The 25,599-nt window shown below is 29.8% G+C and overlaps 3 protein-coding genes across 8 annotated transcripts; 1 reads left to right on the plus strand and 2 right to left on the minus strand.

Annotated features, from left to right (window-relative positions):
• Positions 1-690: 690 nt before the first annotated feature.
• On the minus strand, positions 691-2,654 carry LOC107952014 (uncharacterized). Of its 4 annotated transcripts, none has more exons than XM_041090836.1 (3): positions 2,027-2,647; positions 1,641-1,755; positions 696-1,460 (listed from the first exon to the last, which is right to left on the minus strand). In XM_041090836.1, exons 2-3 carry the CDS (start codon positions 1,730-1,732, stop codon positions 992-994), a joined length of 561 nt encoding a protein of 186 aa, XP_040946770.1. In that variant the 5' UTR covers positions 1,733-1,755; positions 2,027-2,647; the 3' UTR covers positions 696-991. The 4 variants fall into 4 exon arrangements, 2 of the variants coding, with proteins under 2 accessions (XP_040946770.1, XP_016742739.1); XR_005911929.1 differs by having other exon boundaries at positions 698-1,473; positions 2,027-2,654; XR_001698709.2 differs by lacking the exon at positions 2,027-2,647 and having other exon boundaries at positions 691-1,473; positions 1,641-2,020.
• Positions 2,655-6,851: 4,197 nt separating this feature from the next.
• On the plus strand, positions 6,852-12,506 carry LOC107952015 (protein S-acyltransferase 8). 2 transcript variants are annotated; one of them, XM_016887252.2, is made up of 5 exons: positions 6,852-7,266; positions 10,035-10,220; positions 10,786-11,091; positions 11,203-11,436; positions 11,811-12,506. In XM_016887252.2, exons 1-5 carry the CDS (start codon positions 7,228-7,230, stop codon positions 12,321-12,323), a joined length of 1,278 nt encoding a protein of 425 aa, XP_016742741.1. In that variant the 5' UTR covers positions 6,852-7,227; the 3' UTR covers positions 12,324-12,506. The 2 variants fall into 2 exon arrangements, with proteins under 2 accessions (XP_016742741.1, XP_040946775.1); XM_041090841.1 differs by lacking the exon at positions 6,852-7,266 and adding an exon at positions 7,977-8,000.
• Positions 12,507-22,954: 10,448 nt separating this feature from the next.
• On the minus strand, positions 22,955-24,575 carry LOC121215941 (ethylene-responsive transcription factor ERF110). Of its 2 annotated transcripts, XM_041090847.1 has the most exons (3): positions 24,246-24,565; positions 24,026-24,155; positions 22,955-23,899 (listed from the first exon to the last, which is right to left on the minus strand). In XM_041090847.1, the coding sequence occupies exons 1-3, from the start codon at positions 24,294-24,296 to the stop codon at positions 23,181-23,183; spliced, it is 900 nt and encodes a 299-aa protein (XP_040946781.1). In that variant the 5' UTR covers positions 24,297-24,565; the 3' UTR covers positions 22,955-23,180. The 2 variants fall into 2 exon arrangements, with proteins under 2 accessions (XP_040946781.1, XP_040946779.1); XM_041090845.1 differs by having other exon boundaries at positions 24,026-24,575.
• Between the last annotated feature and the right edge of the window lie 1,024 nt (positions 24,576-25,599).

The following is a 25,599-nucleotide window of genomic DNA, read 5'->3' on the forward strand; positions in this document are numbered from 1 at the left end:
ATGATATTTTTTATTGTTATCTTAGGTCAGGTTTGATCCAACTTGAAATAATAGTTTGCTATTTTCACCAAACCTATCTTGAATTATTTCGAAATTATTCGGCTTGGCTTTACCCATACAAATTATGGTCCAAACAAATCTATTGAATTCCACAATAGTTCAAAGTTCAAACTAGTAATTTAGGGATAAATATAAGAATTTAGAATTATATATAAATTTTGGTTTAACGTGTAATATAGTACATGAACTTTAATTTTGTTTAACTATATCATGAAGTTTTTATTTTAGTTCAATCTTCTCAACTGCTAGCACCATTACTGGTGTGACACTATTTCAAGTTTACTTGTGACATACACGAATTATTATATTTATTAAATATGAAAATAATTAGATTAATTTATTTTTATAAATGTATATAATTGAATCAAAATCATAGTTTTTTTATATATATTTGAAGCAAAATAAAATTTGATATATATAATTGCACAAAATCAAAATTCAACATAACATTATATATTAGATCAAAATATGTGTCATTTTCAGATTTATCATAATAATTTAGGATGTAAATAGGGGAACAACTTAAGCAAGACAGAGAAATGTCAAGAAAACCTTTATATTAACTCAAATTTTTTTTACTCAATTCGACCGAAAGCTCACCTCTATTCACGAGTACACTAATTATTTTGATTGAACCTAAAATCTTTGATTAAAATTATAAAAAAAAAGAAAATTAACAAATATCTCATGCTTTTAAGTTAAAGGTGAAAATGAAGGCTCACAGCTGAACATGAAAATGCCTCTTATTTTTAGGTCAAATTCATGCTTTAAAGGTTTTAAATTTTAAGAATTATAATATGGGTTTGGGTTACCTTTTTTTTTGTGATAAAACAAACTAAAGTAATTACATCAAATTAAAATGTTCAAAAGCCCTACTGGCTTGATCTTTTTGTAACACTTCTAAGACTTCATTAGGGGCGTCTTCATAAACTTATAATCTTGACTCCCACTCTAAACTCAACTTAGCCAAACCATCAGCAACAAGATTAATTTCTCTAGGAATGTACATGATAAGCCACTGACCTTCAGTTCTCATAATCCATTGTACCCTCCTAATAACAGTAATTCCCACATCCACTAACATACCATCAGGCAAAGCTCTAACCACCTCCAGATTATCGATTTGCATCGTGGCTTTGTTCAAACCTTTGCTAGTAGAATAAGTATGCCATCTAGAATGCCCATAGTTCAATCTCGAAAACTGAGCACTTTCCCAAATAGTGATTGTACCCCAAGATCCAGCTTCCATTTTGTTTTCATAGCACTCCATCAGCAGTAACACTTCTAGAGCCTCTATCAACCACACCATCAGTGAAAAGATGTACCCAATTGTCTGTCGAGGATGCTCGAACACCAGTAGGATGATTATTTTGCTTGAACCCAATATGGCTGAACTCATACTGTTGAGCGCAACTATAAGAAACTTTAACAATTTCAAGAGCATTCCAAGAGATACCTTGAAAGATAAATAGATTCCTATTTTTCCAGATATGCCAAGCTATTAACCCAAAAAGACAAGACCAAGTTATCCTTCGCCTAAGCAACATCTTGTAACAAAGAATGTTAGAAGTTAACCAAACCTGTAAAGGCTAGGAGAAAAACATGTGTTGTTGATCCAAAGGGACAATCTACATCCACACTTGTTTCGCTGTCGAACAATCCCGAAGCACATGTAAGATTTCCTCTGTTTTGTTCCTACAAAAAGAACAGAAGTTATCATATCCTATTCCTCACGTAGTACGCTTCATATTAGTAAGCAATCTTTGTTTAGAAACCAGCCACAAGAAATATTTGACTCTCTGAGGCCCTGGTACTTCCGCGTGTTCTTCCAGAAATCATCTTTAGGATTCCAAGTACTTTCCTTTAAAGACCAAAAGACACTTCAAGCAGAAAAAGACACTATCGTCGTATGAGCCCAAATAATCCTATTCGGTCCCAACGATGAGTGGGGGGAAGGAATACTTACTATTTATCTAACGACATCTTCTGATAACCAAACACAAAAAAGATCAAGATTTCAAGCTTCGTTCGGTGTAACCATTCTAGTGAGAAGGCAATCTAAGGCAAGATTAGTGTGAGTAGGAATTTGTATGATCAGAGGTCCTACTGTCAGAATCCATGAATCCTTCCAATAATGAATGCTATTACCATTTCCTACTGACCAAGCCAAAATTTCTCGAAATAATAGCCATACCTTTGAAAGGGCCCTTTCAAAGATAAAAACATCTACTTTGAGTAATGATATCCAGTAGTTGTTCTTTTCAATCATACTTAGCACGAAGGCCTTAGACCCAAAGAGCACTATCATTAGAAGCCAAATTGAACCCAATCTTCACCAGAAACGAAGTGTTTTGATCTCTCAAATACCGAAGACCAAGAACACCACAAAACCAAGGCTAATAGATGGATTTCCACCCGACTAAAGCCATCTTTTTCTATCCTCTAGAGTAACCCCAAATAAACTGTCTGGCCATTTTTTCAATTTCTGTGCAAGTTCCCTTAATAATTGCATAAAATAATTAGGAATTGAGAGAAGGACAGATTGAACCAAAGTAACTCTACCAGCTAAGGACAACTGTCTAGCATCCCAACTTTGTAATTTATGCCGAACCTTTTTCACCAGAAAACTTAAGGTAATATTGGTGACCTTTTCGTGGAGAAGAGGCACCCCCAAATATGAGTCAAGATTCTAAACCTTTTGAAACCTAAGGATCTCTCACAAATCTGATTGTTTAAGGCATCCCCAGTTCCATTAGAAAATAAAATATTACTTTTTAGGGCATTGATCTTATGTCCAGAATAACCACAGAAGTGTTCCACAATCCTATTAAGTACTTGTGCTTGCTCCAACTCTGCTTTGCAAAAAATAACTAAGTCGTCTGCAAAGAAAACATGAGATAAAGCAAGTCCAATCGTGAAAGCAGAATAGGACACTAATCACTAGAGTTTATAGCAGTACGAATATTACATCTTAACCATTCCATACACAAGACAAAAAGATAATGAGATAGAGGGCAACCCTGTCTAATACCTCTTGTCAAAATCTGCATCGTTAAGAAGATATGGCGATATAAAATATGGGTATCAGGAGTTTGGGTCTATTATTTATAAATGTATATAAAAATATAATATATTTAAAAGGGAGGGATAAACTTACATCGATATAAAATTTAAATGGTTTTACATCTTTCCGTAACTTTTTATATAATTATATTTTAACAATTCGACTGTAATATTTCATTCTCCTTTCATGTAGATTATGCATGTCAAGTTTGGCATAAATTAAAAATTTCTAACTATTCGTTTATGTATAAAAAATTCAACTGTTAAATGTATATTAATATAGACAATATTCTAGATCGATATGATAAAGATATCGGATCGTTCAAAAATATGCATGCATGCCAAGTGCAGATATACTGATAAATTCAATGGTTGAATTATTAGAATATTAATCGTATAAAAAGTTACAAGAGAATGTAAAACCACTTACGTTTTACACCGGCGTAAGTGGACCCCTTCCCTATTTAAAATATTAAATAAACATATATATAATCATGTTATATTGGGTTGGGTTGAATTCTAGTCTCTGGCTCATTTTTAAAACGTTTATTTATTTTTTGCATAAACTCATACTTTAAATTTAATATTTTTATTCAAATCCTCTCAGATTTCAAATAAACCTTTAAGCTACCTACATTTTAAATACTCTATTCTAAATTAGCTTTTATAAAAGCGGAAAACATTTAAACGTAACTTTTTGTTTAGTTTTTTACCCTATAAATAATGCTATATTTTTTTTTTTATGTTTTGATTTTGAAGCAATGCTTTTGAAATGTGATTGTGAAAATCTGTGGTGAACAAAAAAATTAATTTAATTTAAGATTTCAAGTATTTCATATTGGTGTCGAAAACTTTTGTTAGAAATTTAGAATGTGTAGGCTATAAATAATGTTGAGCGGTAAAATAATAAATTAATTTAAATTATATTCAAATATATAAAATATAAGCTTTAAATAATTTTAAATGTAGATTCTAAACACTTTTTAAGCAATTAAGAGGGTTAATTTATAATTTTTTCATCCAAGTAAGCTTTTGCAAAAACTAAAAATTGGGTTTTTTTCTTTCTTTCTTTTTTTTTTTTTTATGTTTGACTTGAAAAGTTAATTTGAAAGTAAAGTTGGGTGTTTATCGAGGTTTTGAAGGTGGATTTAAATAATAAATTTTTGAGAGAGATATAATGTAATTTTATTTTTATGTTAATGTAAAATATTATATTTTTAAAAGATTAAATTATAATTTTTTAACGGTGAAAACTTAATTTTAAATTTTAGGTATCTAAATGTAATAAAAACCAACTTTCTAACCGTAAAAGCATTATTTTTCGTATTTTTAATTTGAATATTTTTTTCCAACAATAGTTAAATATAATATTAATTTAACAACAGACATTACAATTTTTACCCGTTTTAACATATATTTTGAGATCGGTATACCATTTTTAAAGTACCCCGAAATGCATAAAATTGGTGCATTCTGAAAATAGAATAGTAGCTATCATAATAATAAAAGATCCTAAGCTAAATCAGTACATACACTTATTGTACATAAATCAAGTAGCTTCAAATAAATAAAAAGAATTTTACCAATTGAACTTTAGTTCAGTTGACACCGTCATTATTATAATTGTTATACCATTATCTATGTTAGAATATGTCGCAAGTCAAGAAAACGCCTGAACAATAAGAAAGTTGAAAGGTTATCTGCAAGCTCACTCTTTTGGGATCAACGGATGACCTAATCTTTATTTGGAACATGAAGTTATGAAGTTGTTAGTTACCAAACATTATATGGGTTCAACTATTTTATCTTATTAGAGTCAAAATGAATGACAAAATTTCTCTTGTTACAAACATCCCCATTCTATTGAAGATATCCTTTTCAGCATATTAACACCATCTTATGCAGAACCCTTACCTATAAATACCTCTAAGATTGATGAAGAAATGATCGATTCTCCAAGAATACTAAGCCAACACTCTTTCAACCCTCAACCTTTGGCTCTCCATCTCAACTGAGTAAACTGGCCTCCACAACAACCACCACCCTCTCCTCCATACTCACTCCTTGTTGTATCACTGTATCAACAATAACAATTATGCTACACTTGGTTATTGGTATAACAACGTGAGGAAAACACTTATTTATTACATATGTATTATAATAGTTAAATATAGAATAAAGAAAAACTCCGGTAAGAAAATTTTTCATTCTCTTTACTAAAAATAAGTCATGAGAGTGGTCAAATGCTACCAATTTAATTAGTTTATTGTTAACTCATATGCTAAAACATGCATAAAAAAATAATGATCCTACCAAACATAGCATTAAAATAATTTTATTATATTAAAAATTAATGAAATCGGTGACAAAACAGTCGGTTTTCTAAAATATCTACTAATTACATTTTTTAATATAAATTAATAAAGTGACAAAACATGTCGATTGTTTAGAGATTAAACATGAAATTAGTAACAACTGAAAAGTTTAATATAAATCTTTTGTCACTTTACCTATGGTTCAGTTGACCTCTCAAATCGATGTTGAAAATCATCAATTTGTTATTTATTTTTTTTTAGAAAAAACTGAATTACATAAAATATAAGTATTGATTATTTTATTCATCAAGGTGATGAAATTGAGTAGGGTTGAACAACCATTTTGGCCCAATTTTAGTTTCTTGGGTGGCCATGGAAGCATGGACCAAAGGTTGGCAATGTTGAAGCTCATCATTGTTTTGAGGCTTGAAATTGATACCCTCCGTCCAACTCATTTCATATAATTTGATAATTCCTTAGAATCTCGCACTTAATTTTTTTAAAAAAAATTGGTCCAAATAATTACATTATCTTTAATTTTTTCCAATTATTTTCATTAAGTAAAACAATCAAATTCGAATACATTAAAATAGAGAGATTAGCTCCTCGGTAAAATTTTATATAGAGATGGGTCCGATTAAATTATTATTATTATTAGGGAGATTGTGTGCAAGATTAAAACTTTTTTCTACTTTCAATTTTTCTTATTAATATCAAAATTGTGTAGAGACTCGACCAAGATAAATTACTAATGGAGGAGACGAGAAAATAAGCGAAATGTGTATCAAAAGTCGGAATATCTTTAATTTTAGTCTCAGCGTTTTACTATATAAAAGATTTTCAAAATTTGTAAACTAGATGAATAAAATTTATAATTAAACCCAAAAAAAATTCCACCAAAATCATAAATTAACCATAATATTATATGAGAGACAGCAAGGGCAACAAAATCTAGTATACTAAGGTTCCATTTGGTTCACATTGGATCTCTCTGCAAGCCGGCAGAAAACTCCGTCGTGGGTTATAATTTTTCTTTTTAATTCTTGTAATATTTAAATATTTTTGTCTGTGTTGAAATTTAAAATTTAATTTTTATATATTATTAATATTTAAGCACAATAATTAAATATTTTTAATAAAAAACGAAATATTTTAGTTGCAGTAAATATTTGGGCAAAACGCAGTAATTTAGTACTAGATTCTTCCTTTACAGTTTTCGATGACTTCAATAAACAAAAGGAAGCAGAGCGAAAAAAGTAAATAATAAATAAAGAAAGAAAGAAAGAAAATTCCTGGTATACTTGTCGTTTAAAGGCCAATAATATGACGCCACCTCATCTTGGCCACTCAAAGCTGGACAATTCTAACCCCAAAAAGTTCACTTTCAATTCGAAAAGGATGATAAAACGACGCAACATCAGCCAACGCACAGAGAGTTTGCAAAAATAAATTCAGTTGTATTTTAAAATTAAAATAGTGTTTGAAAACATTATTATATAGAATTAATTTATTATATTAATTTATTATATTATTCTTTGTTACAGTTCAACACAGGCGTTTTACGGATTCAATCATCACCCAATTGAGTACGATTCTTTCAGTGTGTGCTTGTGAAGGTTTTCGCGAGAGAGGTTTTTGAGATTTTCTGTCTTTTTATTTCAAAAATACAAAAAATATATATTTTTTAAATGAACTAAAACTCCCGCACAAGTTTCAAATCCTCCCAACTCAGTTCAAGCCTAGTTCAATAAAGCTACAGTAGGGAAGAAGAGGCTTTGAAGTTTCTCTAATGGAAAAGAGAGTGTGTGAAGTTTGGAAAGGAAGTAATGTAAGGATGTTCAGTGTTTTTTTTTTTTTAACTTTTGTCGATTTTTTTTATTGAAATGCATGGTTTTGGTATCTGGGTATTTGTTAGATTTGTTTGGTTTGTAGAAAAATGAGTTAGTTTTAATTTGGTTTAGTTATTAGTAGGGTTTTTAGGTTTTGGGTTTTTTTAATCAGTTGACAATTCTTACTGGTTTTTTTTCCCTGCTAGTTGGATTTTTGGTGCTATGAATTAATGATAATGAGAAAATGGGGGAAAGCATGGAGAAAATAGTGAACTCTTTACTTTTTAGGGGGGCTGTTTTTGACTGTTTGTTTTGCATTTATGAAGTTAGGCAAAGAGCTTGGTTAATGTTAGTTAAACATTTGTTATTTACTCTTTATGACCAAATGGAGGAACATCTTTGGCTTTGAATAACAGTCAGTTATGGATTGTTAACTAGAGGTATGGAATATAGCCTTACAGTTTTTAGGTTGAGTTGGTGTGCTTTTATGCCGAATTACTTTGGGGAAAGTAGACTGAGTCCATGCTTGATACATGGTTGGTTCTAATGTATTTTTGCATTGAAGGGTGCCATGTGTGTTTTATATCAGTCGTGAGAACTCTAGCACTACTTTTATATGTTATTAAGGGTTTGAACCTCATCTCCCAATGTTTTGAGAGAAATGACATAGTTGAAGTAAGTATAATTATAATGTTACTAAGTTCTTGCAAATGTGGAAGACCAAATGAGACAGGTTCTCTTCTGTTCTAGTTAACTTCTCCCTAATTTGAAACCTTAATAATCAAGCTGTTGCTTTTCCAAGTTTGGTGACTGCTTGGATATACTTGTTACTTTATTAGTGCAGTGATCTGTAGATCAAAAGGAATGCTTTTGTTCAGGAACCCGTGCAAAAGTATTGTTTAATGGTAGAAGAATGAGTAATGTGGTTCTAGTTTGTGATTGATTTTTGAGAGGAATGACTACATTTGTTGGAAGTTACGGGTCAGATTTTCAGTCCCTAGCACCCCTATCTTCCAGGAAAAACAAGATTAAAAAAAGTTGTGAAACTTTGTGTTGCACCTTTTCCAGAAGCCCCGTGACCATAATTTTTTTGGTCTTTTAAGGAACTTGTATATGGTACTTGTGGTAATGTTTCTTCCATACCCTTGTTTGGTCCAGCTTTAGCTTTGTAGAGTAGTGAAGTTGTTCAAAGATGGCCACATTATATTTACTAGTGAAAGTTTATGGACTCCTTAGTTATAGGTCAATTCCTTGTAAGCCTCTCTTGCTGTTTAACTTGCGTTGTAATTCATTGTGATACTACCATTACTGTGTTTTACTATTAGATGATCAGAACACCCTATTTAGTTCCTTTCAGAGTCTTCCTTTCAGTGCTTGGTTTCCTTTTTTTACATTTTTTTAGTGTTATCTGATCATAATATGATATCTATAAATAAAACAAATGCATATGGTTAGCACGTTATTTTATAGAAGATGATTTCGAAATGGAAATTATGCTTTGAACTTTTGGAAAAAGTTATGTGAATTTGTTTGTGCATGAGGATTTCAACTATTGTCATGGGGCTTCTAGTATCCCGACAATCCTTTTCTGTTGTTCACAGGTGCAGATAAATGTTTTATAGACTAAGAGAAAGTTAGGATAATTATAGCAATCATATGGTTAGTATAGGAACTACGAGAAGATTTTGTTATTCCTACTGCTCTGAGTACATGTCAAAGGTTATATCCCTGTCCTTTTTGGTTCTTTAGGAGCCCTTCTGCTACTTGTGAAGAATTGTAAAAGCAAAGTATTGATCTAAATGCTCAACTGTAGAAAATTTGCTTGCTTAATAATTTCTTTCATCGCACTTGATGTTATTCCCCTTCTGAAATTTTATAAAATTCATAATTATTGAATACCATTGAAAAAGTGTAAAGCATTTATTCAACTTATACATTGAAGCGAAAAAAAACAAACAAACTTGGATATGCTTAATTATCAACTATGTTACTCGGACTCGTTACTTTTCTTGAAGTACTCATGTCCAACACTCGTGTCTGACTCATGGATATGAGGATATGACCTCTAAGAATCTTCCAAATACATAGAAAAACTTCAAACAAATATAACCATATACCCGTGTTGAGGACATACCCATATCCGGCACTTGTGCCCGAGTCCAAGTAACATAGAATATCCGCCCCTCACGCCTTACCCCCAATTTGATACTTAATTAATCAGGATCTTGAAGTAGATGTTATGTTAAAGGAGTAATTTTTTAGATACATATGTTGATTTATTGTGGATATGTAGAGGGAAGCAGTTACAAGTTTCACGTTTTAAATATTTACAGCAAGAAACTACTTTTAAGTCCTCATACTTTGTGCTGGTTATGGTCAAACTTACCAAATATGTTTCAAGATGATGCCCTTGGACATTCTATTTGTAAATAATATTAATTAGTAAACTTAGGTTGAAGGTAAATGAAAGTTAGAACTTTGAAGAGTGCTTTAGGATGCATGGATGTAGGTTGACTAAGACCAAAACTGAATAAATGTGAAACTTAGAGGAGTGATTTAGGATGCATGGATGTAGTTTGACTAGGACCAAGACTGAACAATAGGATGTAATTTTTTAAAATATTTAGACTAACAATGTTAAAATATGGAAATGTGGTAGGTTGATAGCTCATCCGGTGTTTTTCATTTTATCCTCACTTTCTCCTGTCTAGACTGATTGTGGAATGATCATTCATCATTCATTTCCTCTTTTATTTGTATTTTGCAGAAGTTTATCCTTGGTGGGAGGCTGATATTCGGGCCAGATGCTAAGTCTCTGCTCGTTACCTTATTGCTGATCACTGTTCCTGTTATTATCTTTTGTGTATTTGTTGCAAGGCATCTTCGGCATGCATTTTCTCCATATAATGCGGGATATGCAATTCTGGCTGTAGCAATTGTCTTTACTATCTATGTAAGTCTTCACCTTTTACTTCTTGCATGAGTGTTCTTTGTTGAGGTTTTAGAACAACTACTGTTGAGTTGATCACCCTGAATGCCAGCAGTTAAACCATTTTTCTAAGTACTTTATGAACTTCACTGAGTACCAAAATGATAGGATTTCTCGGAAATTATCATTCTGTTATAATTTAATTGAATGAAATTCTCATGGGCATTTATTGAAGATAAATTGTCACAATTTAGAGTAAATAAGCTTTTATGTTTCAATTCAGAAAATAATCGATCTTCTAAATTTTAAAATATATTTTGGTAGAATAGATGGTGGAACCCTTTCGTTTGATTTAGATCAATTTGTTGACTTTGTGCTGGAAATTGAGTTCTCATAGAAGGTTGGCCTTCTCAGGTCTAGATAATATTTAGGATAGCCTCTTCTAATTTCTCGACGTGATTTCATATGGTGAATGCATTTATAAAGTTGTAGACCTTTTGGATAACTTCTAGTCTCTTACCATTGGCAACTGTTCCTTTTGGGTTGTCTAAATTGCTGTTAAGTTTAATAGGACAATTTATTTTGATAGGTGTTGATTCTTCTTTTCCTCACATCAGCCCGGGACCCAGGAATTATACCACGCAATTCACATCCACCAGAGGAGGAGTTCCGCTATGATTCTTCTGTTTCAGCTGAGGTTGGGGGTAGGCAAACACCCAGCCTCCAATTCCCTCGAACCAAGGAAGTTATGGTTAATGGGGTTCATGTACGGGTGAAGTATTGTGACACGTGCATGCTTTATCGTCCTCCCCGTTGCTCCCACTGTTCCATTTGCAACAATTGTGTGGAGCGTTTTGATCACCATTGTCCTTGGGTGGGCCAATGTATTGGATTGGTATGTTCTTTTATCTGATAAGTTTGTTTATTAATATTGCTCTGAATGCTTCTTGCTTGCTTCTCTCAATCGGTGCTTTGTTAGGAGGCTAACTGTTGTGTATTTGAGCAGCGAAATTACCGGTATTTCTTTATGTTCGTTTCTTCGGCAACTCTTCTCTGCATCTATGTATTCTCCATGTCAGCATTGTACATCAAGGTTCTGATGGATGATCACCAAGGAACAGTTTGGAAAGCAATGAAGGAATCTCCTCCATCTGTCATACTAATGGCATATTGTTTCATCTCACTGTGGTTTGTTGGCGGGCTTACTGGGTTTCACTTGTACCTCATCTCAACAAACCAGGTCTGTCAATTTCTCTTGGTTGCTCTAGGACAATTTATTTTGTGCTTGATCTTAGTTAGTACAAATCAGAGCTTGTTTTTTTTTTTTGAAAGGCACATAAGAGTTTGAATCAAGTATGATAAAAATTGACCCAAGTTCTTACATAGCTTTTCCTGCCCTCCTGTCTTGTCAGAGTATAGTAAATAAATATGGGAAAGTCCTCCAAGAAATAAAATAGTAAGTTTTAGGCCTTGAATCTAGCTTTTTTAAAATTGGAAATAGAATGCATGTTGGCAAGATTTGAATTTCACGTGATAAGGAGCATTGATTCATTTTTGTTTGATTCCATCCCACAAGTGTTTAGTTGTTGACTAAGGTGCCTCTATGTTTTCCAGACGACATATGAAAATTTCCGATTTAGGGCTGACAATAGAATTAATGTTTACAATCTGGGTTGTCCAAGTAATTTTCTTGAAGTATTTTGCACAAAGATAAAGCCCTCAAAGAACAATTTCCGGGCTTTTGTTCGAGAGGAGGTGTCAAGGCCTACTTTACAAAGTATTCAGGGAGCAGAAGCTGAAGACATAGGTGGTGGTGATCCACGTCCCAAAGTAGAGGATGATCTAGAGATCGGTGAAGATCTATTGAAGATCTCCCAGCGACGTAATATCGAGGAAATTGATGAGGACATCCGCAGTAGAGGGAGCAATGGCCCTGCTCATACCGCCTTGGAGGTTGATGCTATTCTGGATTCTGATCATCGAGCTCCTACAATTCGATCCGAAACTAGACACTCGAGTTGGGGAAGGAGAAGCGGTAGTTGGGAAATCGCAACCGATGATGTGCTTTCCAATTCCAAAGTGATGGAAAGCAGAAGCTATATGACGGGGAAAGAAGGTCGACAATGATGGGGTTAATTTGTATAGAGTTGCCACTGCATTAATTGGTATGCGGTTAGTGTCTTTGGATGTCTTTGTAATTGTTATGAGAAGATAAGTGAATAGTTGTCTTACTTTTACCCTCTCTCTTAGTATTGTTGAATGATATGCAACGTTGGGTGGAATGTCTAGTTTTGGTTTTTGTTTTTGTTTTTTTTTTATTTCAGTTTGTAAAAATATTATTTTTACTGCTCCAAACATGAAAATTATTGAAAATCTCTTTCTTTTTTTTGTTAATAAATAGCATGAAGAACAGGGGAGAGTCAGGTGAATTAGAATTGAATGTGACTGGTTGTTAGTGGTCCTAGGAGTCCCACAATACATGAAGTTTAGGAAGCAGTCTCAATCAGATGATGAAAGAGGAAAGATATGAAGCATCTGCAGTGTTTAAAGAGTTAACGCCATCGAAGGGGTCAAGGATGAAAAGTGAAGAATCTAAAGGACGTAATAAGCATGTGATGTGATGATATATCATTATCTTGCATGCAGAGTTGGGTCGGGTGCAGAGGGTTTAGAATGGCAGACTCAAACTATGTTGCTGGGTATCATGTTAGCTACTAGCCAATAGATACAAAAATGTGGATTCAAGAGAGTTTTGTTAGGGGGATGATGGCATGGTGCTATGCTAGTCATGATATATATTTTTTAAAATATTCAACATAAGGTGTTTTTTAGGGAAAAATATTGTGAGGTCTTAATTGGTCAAAGTAAACAATATCCTACAAATTGTAGCAGACTTTACATTTGATATCCAAGTCAATAAGGACAATTGATAGCACATACAAATAGTGATGGGCATACATACAATGTGGAATTTTGCTAAAGCTTTTTTTGTTCTCCTGCAATATAATAAAATGCTCTAGTAAATAAATTATTAAATTCATAAAATTAAAAAAAAAAAAAGAAAGAGAGAGAAAATCATGTTTTTTAATTCGATTGAATCCGTTCTCAAAAACCAATTTGAAATCAATTCAATTTTTTGCGCAGATTAATATACCAACCGGATCCCAATCTAACAGTTAATTATAAAATCTTTATTTATTTAAAAAATATCAATTTAACATTGGGATTGTAGTACCAAAACAAAATCCCATCCCCATCCTCAATACCAATTGGACCAGTTAGGTTGTTATCATTTTCAAATATCTCATCACAAATCATAATTAATTCAAGAAAATAATAATAATAATAATCAAACTTGAAAAGCTTAATGATAAAAAATAAGTTTTAGAAACTTTCAAAGTTTAAGCTCAAATACTATAACGAGTTAATCTTAAGTTAATTATTTAATTTCGCAACTATAATGATTAATTTTGATCGTAATTATTGATATAATTATAAAATAATTGAAAAAAGACAACAACAAAGGAATGATGATGGGATAGAAAAGTAAGTTATAACACAAAATGGAGCCTCTGACTTGATTTAAAGTTACAAGCTTGAATTCAACTAATTTAGGAAAGGACCTCAAACTCTGGTTTAGAGACCACACAATCTTTGTCAAAAATAATAAAGCAAAAAGGGTAGGCATTGCATTTAAACCAAATTTCTGGACCATTTCTTTTCATTCTAACCTAAAATCAATTAAAATGTTTGGTTTTTGTCATTTCCATTTTATAACTAATACAAACTTATATTTCTTCTTTCTTTTCCATAGACTCCATTCAATGTTCATTCCATTTACGACTAATCATCTATTTATCTTTTGAAGAGTAGACTTTTAAAAGAATAATTTTGTTTTTTTTTAAGTTCACTATATATTTATCTTTTATATTCATTTAAGTATTTTACAAAAAAAAATATTTTTTATAATAATATTTTTTATTAATATTTTTTTCTAACCAAAGTGGTGTATGATTAACTCGTAATACTAATCGTAATACTAATTTAGATAGAGAATCCTTCATTACATCTAAATGCAAAAAAATCTAACCTAGTGCTACCCAACTTACATTAGAGGGAGGGTTTAGTAGTAAGTTAAAGTTGAACCCTAAAATCAAAGAGACAAGGCCACCTAACCTCACCTAAGCATCCAATGCTCCATCATCCCAAATATCACTTCTTTTTATTTTTTAGGTTTTGGTTGTTAGGTGCTTATAAACAGTAACTAAATATTAATATATTTTATACAAAAATAATTATAATATTTTTTTGGTATTAAATTAATATTTATATATTAATTATATATTTTTTAAAATATCAGTACGATTTAATTTAGTCCATCGTCCATAATAATTCAATTCAATTCTTTATTATTTTTATATTAAATTTGGTTTTGGGATTTTGGACTTTATTTTGATAAGGTAAAGTTTATTATATGACTTTTGGACATTATTTGGTAAAGTTTCATTAAAAAGAATATTTTTCACCCATTAAATCTTTAGCTAGATTGACATAGGGTTATTTCCAATGGAAAAAGACATGTAAAGTATTTAATTATCTTGTACTTAAATATATTTAAATATAAACAAAATAATAATAATAAATTGGCCCACTCATAATAAAATTTAAATTAGATTAAAATAAAAATAAAATTATGCATAATTTAAATAAAATTTAACTCAATTTTATTATCTCAAACTTTTCGAATATTATCCTTACGACTTAATTAAGGTGCCATTAGCTATCATTTAATACAACTTTAAAATATGAAAAATAATTATTTTTATTTTTATATAAAAAAATAAAATTTAAAGAAAATCATTTACCATTAACATCACAATATTTTTCCATGGTGTTTTTTTTTTCAATATATATTTTTCATGGTTCTTAGAGTAAAACGGTAAATAATATATGCTTTTCTTTAATTTGATATTCTCAACTAAAAAAAAGAAAAATTGAAAAATATCCATCTACCAGAACCTAAAAAGGAATGTTATGTCACATTTGTACAAATTGCCAAATTGATATTAATAAAGAAAACGCATAATAATTTATTTGCCGTTTTAATTTTACAAATATTCATTTTAATCTTTTACATTTTTAGTCTTTAAACTTGCGTTTCTTTATCAAATCATTTAAAATGAACGAAAAATTAACTTTTTTTTTAACTTTCTTGATATTACATACACGTGGTTTGCCGCGTAAATGACACGTTTGTATTTAATTAATTTTAAAAAAGTAATTAAATACTAACATGTCATTTACACGGCAAACTACATGTATGTTGAACATTAATTTTTCTATCCATTTTAAGATGATTTGACAAAAAAAATTAAATAAAAAGTTGAAATTAATTCTTTGAAAGGCCAAAAAATTTAGTAATTATTTGATACGTGAACATTAGAAATAATTAATTCAAGGAAATTAAGATTTCATTACGTATCTTATTTATTTTAAAATTTATAAATAAAATTTAAACACACATAACTAAATTTCAATCATAGTTAAAATTTCTATAGTCAGTCCATTAACAATTATGCATAGAAATAAAATATATGAAAAAAAAAGTTTCTCGTTTCCCAAAAAGGGTAGGAAATGGTAGGTAAATTAAATTTTTTTGTAAGTGAAAAAAAAATGTTTTAAGGAACTCAAACAATTAGATCACGTGTCAAAACGATTGTACCAAACTTATTTTAACAAAATTTTAGGAAAAAAAACTGTTTTTTATTATTAAAAAACTAACTAATGAAAAATTCTAAATTATTATCGTAAATAATTTTTTTATAATTTTAGTTTACCTAAATATTGTATATTTATTCATTTTATTCGGATATTAGCGTAGGTACTTTTTTTAAATTATTTTTTATAATAAATTTTTTTTAAAAATATCTCAGTATTTATAAGTGTTGAGTTTCATTATTAGTGTTGAATGTTAGAACCTTAAATTTTTTTATATAAAATTTAAAACCGTAAATCAAGATTTTTTATGTTAGATCAGTAAGAAAAAAAATTAAATGCAAAAGCGTGCTTGAATTGTTAATATATTGAATTCTTCAAATATTATGTTTTGATATTTCAAATTAGTACACAAGTATTTTAGAGAAAATGGTTCTCTCTTTTCTGAAGATGAGATGTCAAAAAAGTTATGTATGTGTAATTTGGGGACTATAATCTCAATATATGACTTTTGCATATTAACATTAATTTCTAATCAACCCATCATCAATTAGAAATTAGTTACTAGAGTATCTGCACATATTCGATTCATTCTCTATTTAATAACTGAAGCCCATTAAGTTTTAACTAAATTAGTCCACTTTTATTTGAGCTAATCTTTTTATAATAGTAAATAATAACAAGTAATTTTTTTAATATATATATGTGATATTCATATTATCTAACAATCTCACACTTTGACCACACACATTATGTGTATGTACTAATTAGTTTATAATTACATTTCATTATATAACCTTATAAGGTCAAAACTTTATTATCATGACCAAAAGGTATTTCCAACAATCATGCCCATTAATTATGTTAACATAGAACCAAGGTAATTTTTATTACATATATCATAACTAAATTCATCCCTGATCACATATATTAACACAACCAAATGATATAGATCAAGTATGGATGTATAGCATGAAAATTACATGCAATGTGATATAAAAATGTTTATTTTCAACTAGTCTTCCTTAAACATTAGTGAGATCAAACCTTACCAAAATCAAAATGTGAATAAACCAAATAAACATTATTTCTGCAGAAAATAATCTTAAAATATCCTTAAACTAAAATAGCCAAAAATGTTTTTATAACAAAAAAGCATTTAAAATTACAAACTCCCACTTAACCTGAACATCCAGAAATGACATTACACACATATAAGTAGTGTGCCAATAAAAACCTTAGGTGGTAGTCTCTTAGTAAATGGATTTACAATCATGAAGCTTGTCCCAATATGCTTTATAGACATCTAACCAATCTAAACTCTTACCTTAACAACAATGAATTTCAAGTTTATGTGCATTGACGTTGATGTCCTCCTATTGTTATTAGAATACAAGACTAACATTTATTACCACAATTTGCAGCCAACTGGCAATTTTGCATCCATATTCCATCAAAATCAGAGTCTATATACCTAACTATCTTTAAATTATCAGGCGTTCGACATATGAACATGTACTGTTTTGTTTTCTGAAGATAACGTATGAATCATTTAATTACTTTCCAATTATCCATAGTTGAATTGCTCAAATATCTACATTTCACAATAATGTACGCAACTTTCAGAGGCGTACAAACCTAAGCACATATTAAATTGTTGCAGCATAGGAAATCTTTTTGCATACCATTGAGATATTGATCTTCGAATGTCATATTCATCATTATTCCAAACAAACAAGGCATTGCTATGTTGAATTAACATTTTCAATTTCCCCCTATTAACCAAATTTAAAAATAAAAAATGGATACACTGATAATCCCAAGACTTCAAAATATTACACACAAGCACCAAAAATGATAACAATACTCCAATGCATGTAGAGACACAACCTCCTCAAACATTATAAGCATGCACACAAATGTTATATATAAGCTCCAAAACATAAGTGTTCTATAGCATGCCAACTATACCCGAAGCTTTTCCAATTTGTTTAATAGGCATTATTATTTCAACACCACATAAAAGCAATAAACATCAATCTTAGCATTTAAAACTCAGATTATTTCTATATTCATAGCATTCGCCATACTCATACAGCAAAATATGTATTATCACAAAACACTTCAATAGACAATCAACAAGACAAGTTTCATATTCCACAAGATCAATTAACTACAAAAGCATATAATTAACAATACAACCCTAAGATTATTTATTTAATCAAACATATATTGAAAAATTGAATTTAGTAAGAACAAACTGAATTCATTAAGCCTCCATAACCATTTTTTTCCTTTCATCCTTAGATGACTCAACCACCTCCTTTGCTACAATAACACATCCAAAACAATAAACAAGTTAGAAAAATCACATTCCAATGTTTAAAACTCCTACATTTGTCATGAGATGCAATTTGATATAGCAAAACACCTTTCGCTTATTAGAACCACTTAAGAGAAACCTAATCTAAACTTACAGAAACTAAAATCTAGCATTATAACTAAGTTTAGAAACCCTAAATCTCTCTAGAACAACTCTAATCCCCAACAAAACTGAAAGTTCCTAACCTTTCTCTCTCTAGAGCTCATTAATGGCATCTCCTAAAAACTTAATCTAAACTCAAAATAAATCTAAAATTTGTTGTTCTAATACGATCCAAAAACTAAAATCATTAAGAAGACATCCTAAAAACATCAAAAAAAAACCCCACAAAATCCAAGCCTTCTCTAGCACATTACAGTTGAAATAAATTTCTAATGATTGAAATAAAAGGTTATAATTAAAAAAACACGTTACCTTGTTGAAACCAAGTGATTAGATTTAAGAAAACTCAAATAATCATCTTCATATTTCAATGGAAATTTCCAAAAAAATTGAGATAAAAATTTGGAATAGAAAGATATTTTATTTTAAAAATTGAAATAATGAAAGATTTTGTTACAAACTTTACCTTCAATGTTTGAATAAAATAAAAGTTGTCATGACTTTAATGAAATTAAAATTGGGTTGAGAAAATTATTTAATTAGAAAATTAATTTAGCTAATTTGATTAATTAATTAATATTTATTTTGGAAATAAAAAATAAATATTTAGTTGGATTAAATTATAAAGTGTTGAGGTTAAAGTTTAGGAAACACATATAATTGGAACCAATACATGAGATGCTCAATCTGCCTCACATAAAAATATGAGAGGCGACAACCCTAGGGGAATTGAGAGGTGTTCCCCCCCCCCCCTTACACAGTTAGACTAGAAGACTGTTTTTTATTAAATAAATATTATTTTTGTTATATCAAGAATCTCTTATCTCTTCCTATAAATAGATGAAACTAGTCGTGAAAATAAATTGTTATTCTACCGGAAAGTAGTGAAAATAAATTATATTTTCTAAGAATTACAATTTCTACTGGTTTCTATTTGAGAGAATTACTTTCCTATTAAAAGTAATTAAATTGTTTCTTGTTTTGTGTTTGGTTCGTGTTGCTCAAGCTTAACTTGATGCAATTCTGGGGTACAAGGATAATGGAGAAGGTCATTTGGTTCAAAGCTGAGAATGTTTCGGATCCGTCTCGCACAAAACACAATTACTTTTTAGAAAAAATTTATTGCTATAAATATCATAAATTAGCTCGATTTTCAAAATTTTTAAACTTCCGTTCTCTCCAATAGTAATAGTCATGTTGGCCTTTCCCAATATGTATGTCTCCTTGGCTACTTCCCTCAAGAGTACTACTTGAATGTATTCAGTCAGTATAGTGTCCGCCGAAACTACGAATAATAATTTATGGTTAACAAAATAACTATTGATGACAATAATCAATTAGTTAAATACTAATAGGGTAAGAACTTATTTATTCAGTTGCATATTTATCAATGTACTTAATTTAGATTTATATTTAAGCTTACGATAATTAATGAAATTTATTTTAAGTCTAAAAATATATTAAATATTTATAAGTTACATTATAAAAACTTAAATGTGGGTATACATTCTAAAAGTTAAATATAAATACATTTTTACTTTTTTACCTGTGAAAAAGATAATGGATGAGAAGGGATTGATGCTATAAACAACATTCATGCTTATACTTTCAAGGACTTGAAACCCGTGAATGTTGAATTCCATTCGATACATTTATTATGTTTAGGTGAAATTTTAATTAGAGAAGAACTTGACATTCGTAAGCAACATTGTCTTCTTGTATTTATCAAGGTTAAACTGCTAAACCATCAAAATTAAATACATTAAATTATACGTAACTCAACACACAAAGGTGTTAAGCTCCTGTTGTATTTTTAAGGTTTAGCTCTCCAACAATAAAAACTTAAATGCTTATAAATTATATATAACTCGACACCTATGGATTTCGAGGTCTTTTTATAATTCCATAACAATTATCCCAATTATCTTAAGGTTTGGAAACCTTCGCAACTCAATACAATAAACGAAACTCAACATTACCCCTAAAAATGTATTTTGAAAAATTATTTATTTCGATAGATAATTTAAAAACTGCTTGTTATACCCTCATCTGTATAAGGACCGTGACAAGCTAGAAGAACACCTAAGCAACAAGTCAGCCGGCAATGAACTGAGAAGTAATCCACAAGTCCTATCTTTCGACACCACCATCTGAACAAGCACAAGCCGTTCAGTACATCATGTGGGTTCAACTATTCTATACCATCAAGTTAGAATGAATGACAAGATATATCTCATCACAGATATCCTCATCCCATTAAATACATTTATCTTACGTATTAGTCTAGTTCAAACATACCCCTCCTTCTTGTATCAATGTATTAAAACTACTATTTTCAAATACAAAAACTCGTGAAAAATACAAAAATATGTAAAAAAATATAAAATAAAAAAAAGTTTACTAAATCAAACTAAATAAAATAATAATAAGGATTATTTAAGCTTAAAAGACTCGTTATCTCAAAGGTTAACACGTCTCTGTTTTTGGGCACGCATCTTGATGTTGACTATCACATGTTGACGTCATTGCTCGATATTAGGTTCAACGATTAACACGTGTCCTTTTGGGTCCCACTCCCCAACATTTTATATCATCCGTACTGAGCCCTCCTCGTCACGTATGACTCCATCTTGTATGCTGACTTCAGAAATGAAAAAAGCACCATTTTTTTAAAAATATTTGAGTTAATTCATATATTATATATTTGAGACTTGAGAGTAATCAGGTTCAGAATTATTTATTTATGACTTCAAGTTATATATTTTTGGAGTTTTTTAATTACATAAACAAAAGGGTTAAATCGTGCTTCATTTATTTTTTGGTTTTAAATATTAAATAAAAATATTTGATAACTATTTAATTCTATTTATAAAATTAAAAACTTTTACTATTAATATAAAAAATAATTATTTTTATTTTTTTCTTATTTCATTAGCACAATAATAATTTAAACTTGAGCTATTTTTAAAAAATATAAACACCCAACCAATAGATTATAACTTACATAAAACCATTTTAATCTTTTCTTATTTCAGAAAATAAAACAGACAGTTAAAATCCATTAGGGGCTGAAACAATTCATTTCCTTAATTATTCAATCTTTTTATAAATAAAATTTAAGTTTAGTATTTTTAGTGTTTTTTTAAGGAGGTTATAATTATAAATAATAAATAATACATATGAGAGAAGAGATTGTATGAAATTATGATTCTTCGTCATCATTATCTCTTTTTCAACATGAGAATGACAAATAAGATTTTTCCTTCTGATTTTCAGCTTTTTTCTCCTGAAAAATTCAAATCCATCTAAAAATATTAAAAATCAAGAGAAAAAATCTGATTTATCATTCTCCTATTGAAAGGAACCACAGTTCATACAATCTTTTCTCTACATATGGGGTCCATTAAAATTTAATACAATTCAATATAAAGTATAATCAACTTAAACTAATTTTTAAATTTTACTATCACTGTTAAAGTTTTACTAGGAATTCTATCACACGCATATACATATAGAAATTATAGATTTAAAACATAAATGTTTGTTTAAAAGTAACATATAATAAATAATAAAACATATAGTTTGAAACTAATTAAATAATTGATGTAGATAATAAATTGTGTATATTAAAACAAAATTGTATGAAATATATTAAAATGAAGTTTTGATTAAATGATAAATTTAAGGTTGTAGGTTCAAATTCCATCAAATGCATATTTTAATCAGTTTTCGTTGAAATGAAAAGGCTAAATACTTTCATAACTTTTTGATCGAATTAATAACTCGGTTGAGGATGATAATAATTTAATTAAGGAATTAATAAATAGTATATATTAATTTTTGTTAAGCTTAATATAAAAATGGGATGAGTTGAGAAGCTGATTTAAAGTTAATGTCATCCCATACTTACCCTTTAGAGTATTATTTATTTATTTATTAATATATTGTCTTCTTTTAAGTTGTTAGCTTTATGTCGTTTGATTTTGTTACATTTTCCCTGCCCTCATTTATATCTATATAATGTTTATATATTTAAATATGTGGACCGCACACAGAATTTGATCATGTTTCTATGCTTTTGATTTTTATACATAAACATTAGGTTTTACATGTGAAATGTATCTTATTAACTAATTTATTTTTCTATAATATTTATTTTGTTTTTGTAATTTTAAAATAAATATTGAAATCAATTAAATCTTAATTCGATTGTTATAAATATTTTAAAATTTTAATATAAATGGATTAGTTAAAGGATGATAATAGAATTAAAAATCTTACCAAGCAAAGTGACCTATTGATGTTATTCAAAAATATAGTATTCTACCTTTGGGTGTAAAGCAAACAAATTACATGCTTTGAAGAATCTTTGGGTGTAAAGCAAAGGAAAAGAGGTGTTTGTTTCTACATCTTTCTTTGGATAATCCATAGAAAGTAAACCATATTATCCTAATTGTCTCTTTCTTTATATATTATCCCCAAATTATATTCTTTTTTACAATAACAATGATTGAAAAATTCAAAGTTAGAAAAATAAAATAAAGGGGAAAATTCCAAATAAAATTAAAAATTTGTTTTTTTGTCTTAATTAATAATTGCATCGTTCTACTATGCCAAAATTGAAGAGCTAATTTCTTTGCTTTAATTTGTCAAATCTAATTCTTGTATTTTATGAAAAAGTTCAAATTTTTACAAATCCAAATAAAACACTAACTTCTCGTTTTTAATAAACGATAAAATTCATTATTTCTTCTTTGTATATAAAAAAATGGGATATACTTATTTTAACAAGTGGATGAAGAATGATGACCAGGATGAGACCATGGCGGTGGCGGCACCGGAAAATCTAATTGACTAGCCTGAGTTTGATTAAAGGGCGCCCTGGAAATGCCCATTTGGTGTTGCTCACCAAAAAGCAGAGGAAAAGAAGCGGAGGCAGAAGATGATGGTGATGAAAGCAAAGGTGGTGAGAGAGAAGAAGATAACAATGGCGGTTGGACATTGGGTAATTGAGATGATTGAATCATCTGGTTCAGCAAGCTTGTAGCTTGTTGTTCATGGAAATCATTACAGCTCTGCAGTAATTGAGAGTATTGCCAATAATCTCTAAGCATATCAGCAGTAGGTGGGGATTGATAATATGGTGGAAAATGGGTTGTTTGAGAACTAGAAACTGGTGTTTGGATGGTTGGAAAATTCTGCATTGGTTGAGGAACAACAACTCTGACATTTTCCGGGAAATTAAGCTTTGCTCTGTTTCCCCTGAATCTCAACGCGGCTTCATCGTAGGCTCTGGCGGCCGCTTCAGCCGTATCGAATGTACCAAGCCAGACCCTCGCTGCTTTGTTAGGGTCGCGTATTTCCGCCGCCCATTTCCCCCATGGCCTTTGCCTAACCCCTCGGTATCTTCTCCTCGGCTCGCCAGTTTCTTCATTGGAGGCTGCCGCTGCTTCACCTGCAGTTTCCATTGATGTGGTTGCCGCCGTTTCAGTTTCTTCAGTTACTGTTCAAAAAAAAAAAAGGATAGATAAACTGAATAAATAAAACTGTTAAAGCTAACTGTTTCATTGCAGCTTCGAGTTTTGACATGTAATAAAAATGGGTTTTGATAGAAAATAATCATAGATACCAGAAGTTGCAGGTGATGATGAATGGGCATGAGAGCTTGTTTGAACCAAATGAGCAGTAACGTCTTCTGCACGGCCCCTTTTTTGACCAATCTTGCATGGAGCAAGACCAGAAGCTGAACCAGTTTGTGTATGTTGGAAACAAGTGGCGTCCATGTTAGAAGGGTAACAATCCCAAGCAGCAAATCTTTGGCCAGAGACAACATGAGTCAAGGCAGATACCATTGCAGACATCTCGGTTGCTTGATGATGACTTTGTGATCCAAAAAACATATCTGATGATTCAACCCTATCCTCTGCTTGTCTTTGTCGGCAGCTATCATGTTCTTGTTGTTCGGGACCGCCATCTCCGACAGGTGGAAACCCGACGAACTCACCTGACCTGTTTTGGTGCGCCACCTTGTTGGGTAAAATACGTGAAAACCAATGTAATCTTTGGATTTATTTTTTTTATTTAAACAAAAATGAAAAAATTTGTATGAACAAATGAGGTAGAGAGGGTTTTATACGTGGATTAGGAATTAAAAAAGCTGAAGATATTTTGATCATGAGCTGCCACTAAAGTAGCACACTCTCCACAAATTTAATTTACCACTATACGATAAAATGTGATTTAATTGACAACTATTTTTTTTTTTATAAAATTCACAACTAAGTTTTATCACACCTAACATGTGGATCCTACGAAATATTTTATATTAAAAATATATAAATAAATAGATTATTCTTCTATTTAATTCTTAAATAATGTTTTTCAATTGTTATATAAAAGAGTAAAAATTTATCTCAACTTATGTTTTAGTAATGATATTTTAATAATTTCAATCTTTTTATATTTAGTATAGGTAGATTATGAACGCATGATCTTTTTACAGCGTTTACAGTGTGATAGTTGATATTATGAAATTTTCACCAGTTAAAATAAATAACAATAATTATAAAAAAGAAAAAACATTTAGTATACTATTAGTAGAATTTAAAATTTTCACAAAGGTAGTTAGAGTGATGACAAGTGCATGTTAGATATAGTAAAAGAAATGAGACACTTAGCAAATTTGTAACTCTACTTGTAAGATTAAAAAAGTGTATTGCTAATATATCAAATACTTACCTTTAAAAAATATTCAAAACTAAAATATAATAATTTTTTTTACATTTTAAAAATATTATATATTTTTTTAACCTAAGAAGATATTACTCATTAAATTCATAATCTCTAGATAATACTCATTTAGGCCTTGTATAATTTATAAAATTTTAAAATAATAATAGTAAAATTATACTTTAGCCCCTAAAAATGATAAAATTTTGATTTAATCCTTTTAAAAAAATAAAGATATAAACTATTAAAATGGTGAAATTATATTTTTACTATCATAAAAATTTATAATTCAATTCCGACCCTCCCCACAAAAAAAAAATTCTAACCTTACCCCTACCTCTTAAATTGTATTTTTAGATCCGCCATTGTCTATATTAATCTCAATTGTATTTAGTTGACAACTACTACGATTTAATAAGTGTAATATATTTTCCTTATTTACTTATTTTTGTGGTATTAATCGTTTTTTTTTTT

The sequence above is a fragment of the Gossypium hirsutum genome, chromosome A02 (assembly GCF_007990345.1).
Source record: "Gossypium hirsutum isolate 1008001.06 chromosome A02, Gossypium_hirsutum_v2.1, whole genome shotgun sequence".
Lineage (NCBI taxonomy): Eukaryota > Viridiplantae > Streptophyta > Magnoliopsida > Malvales > Malvaceae > Gossypium > Gossypium hirsutum.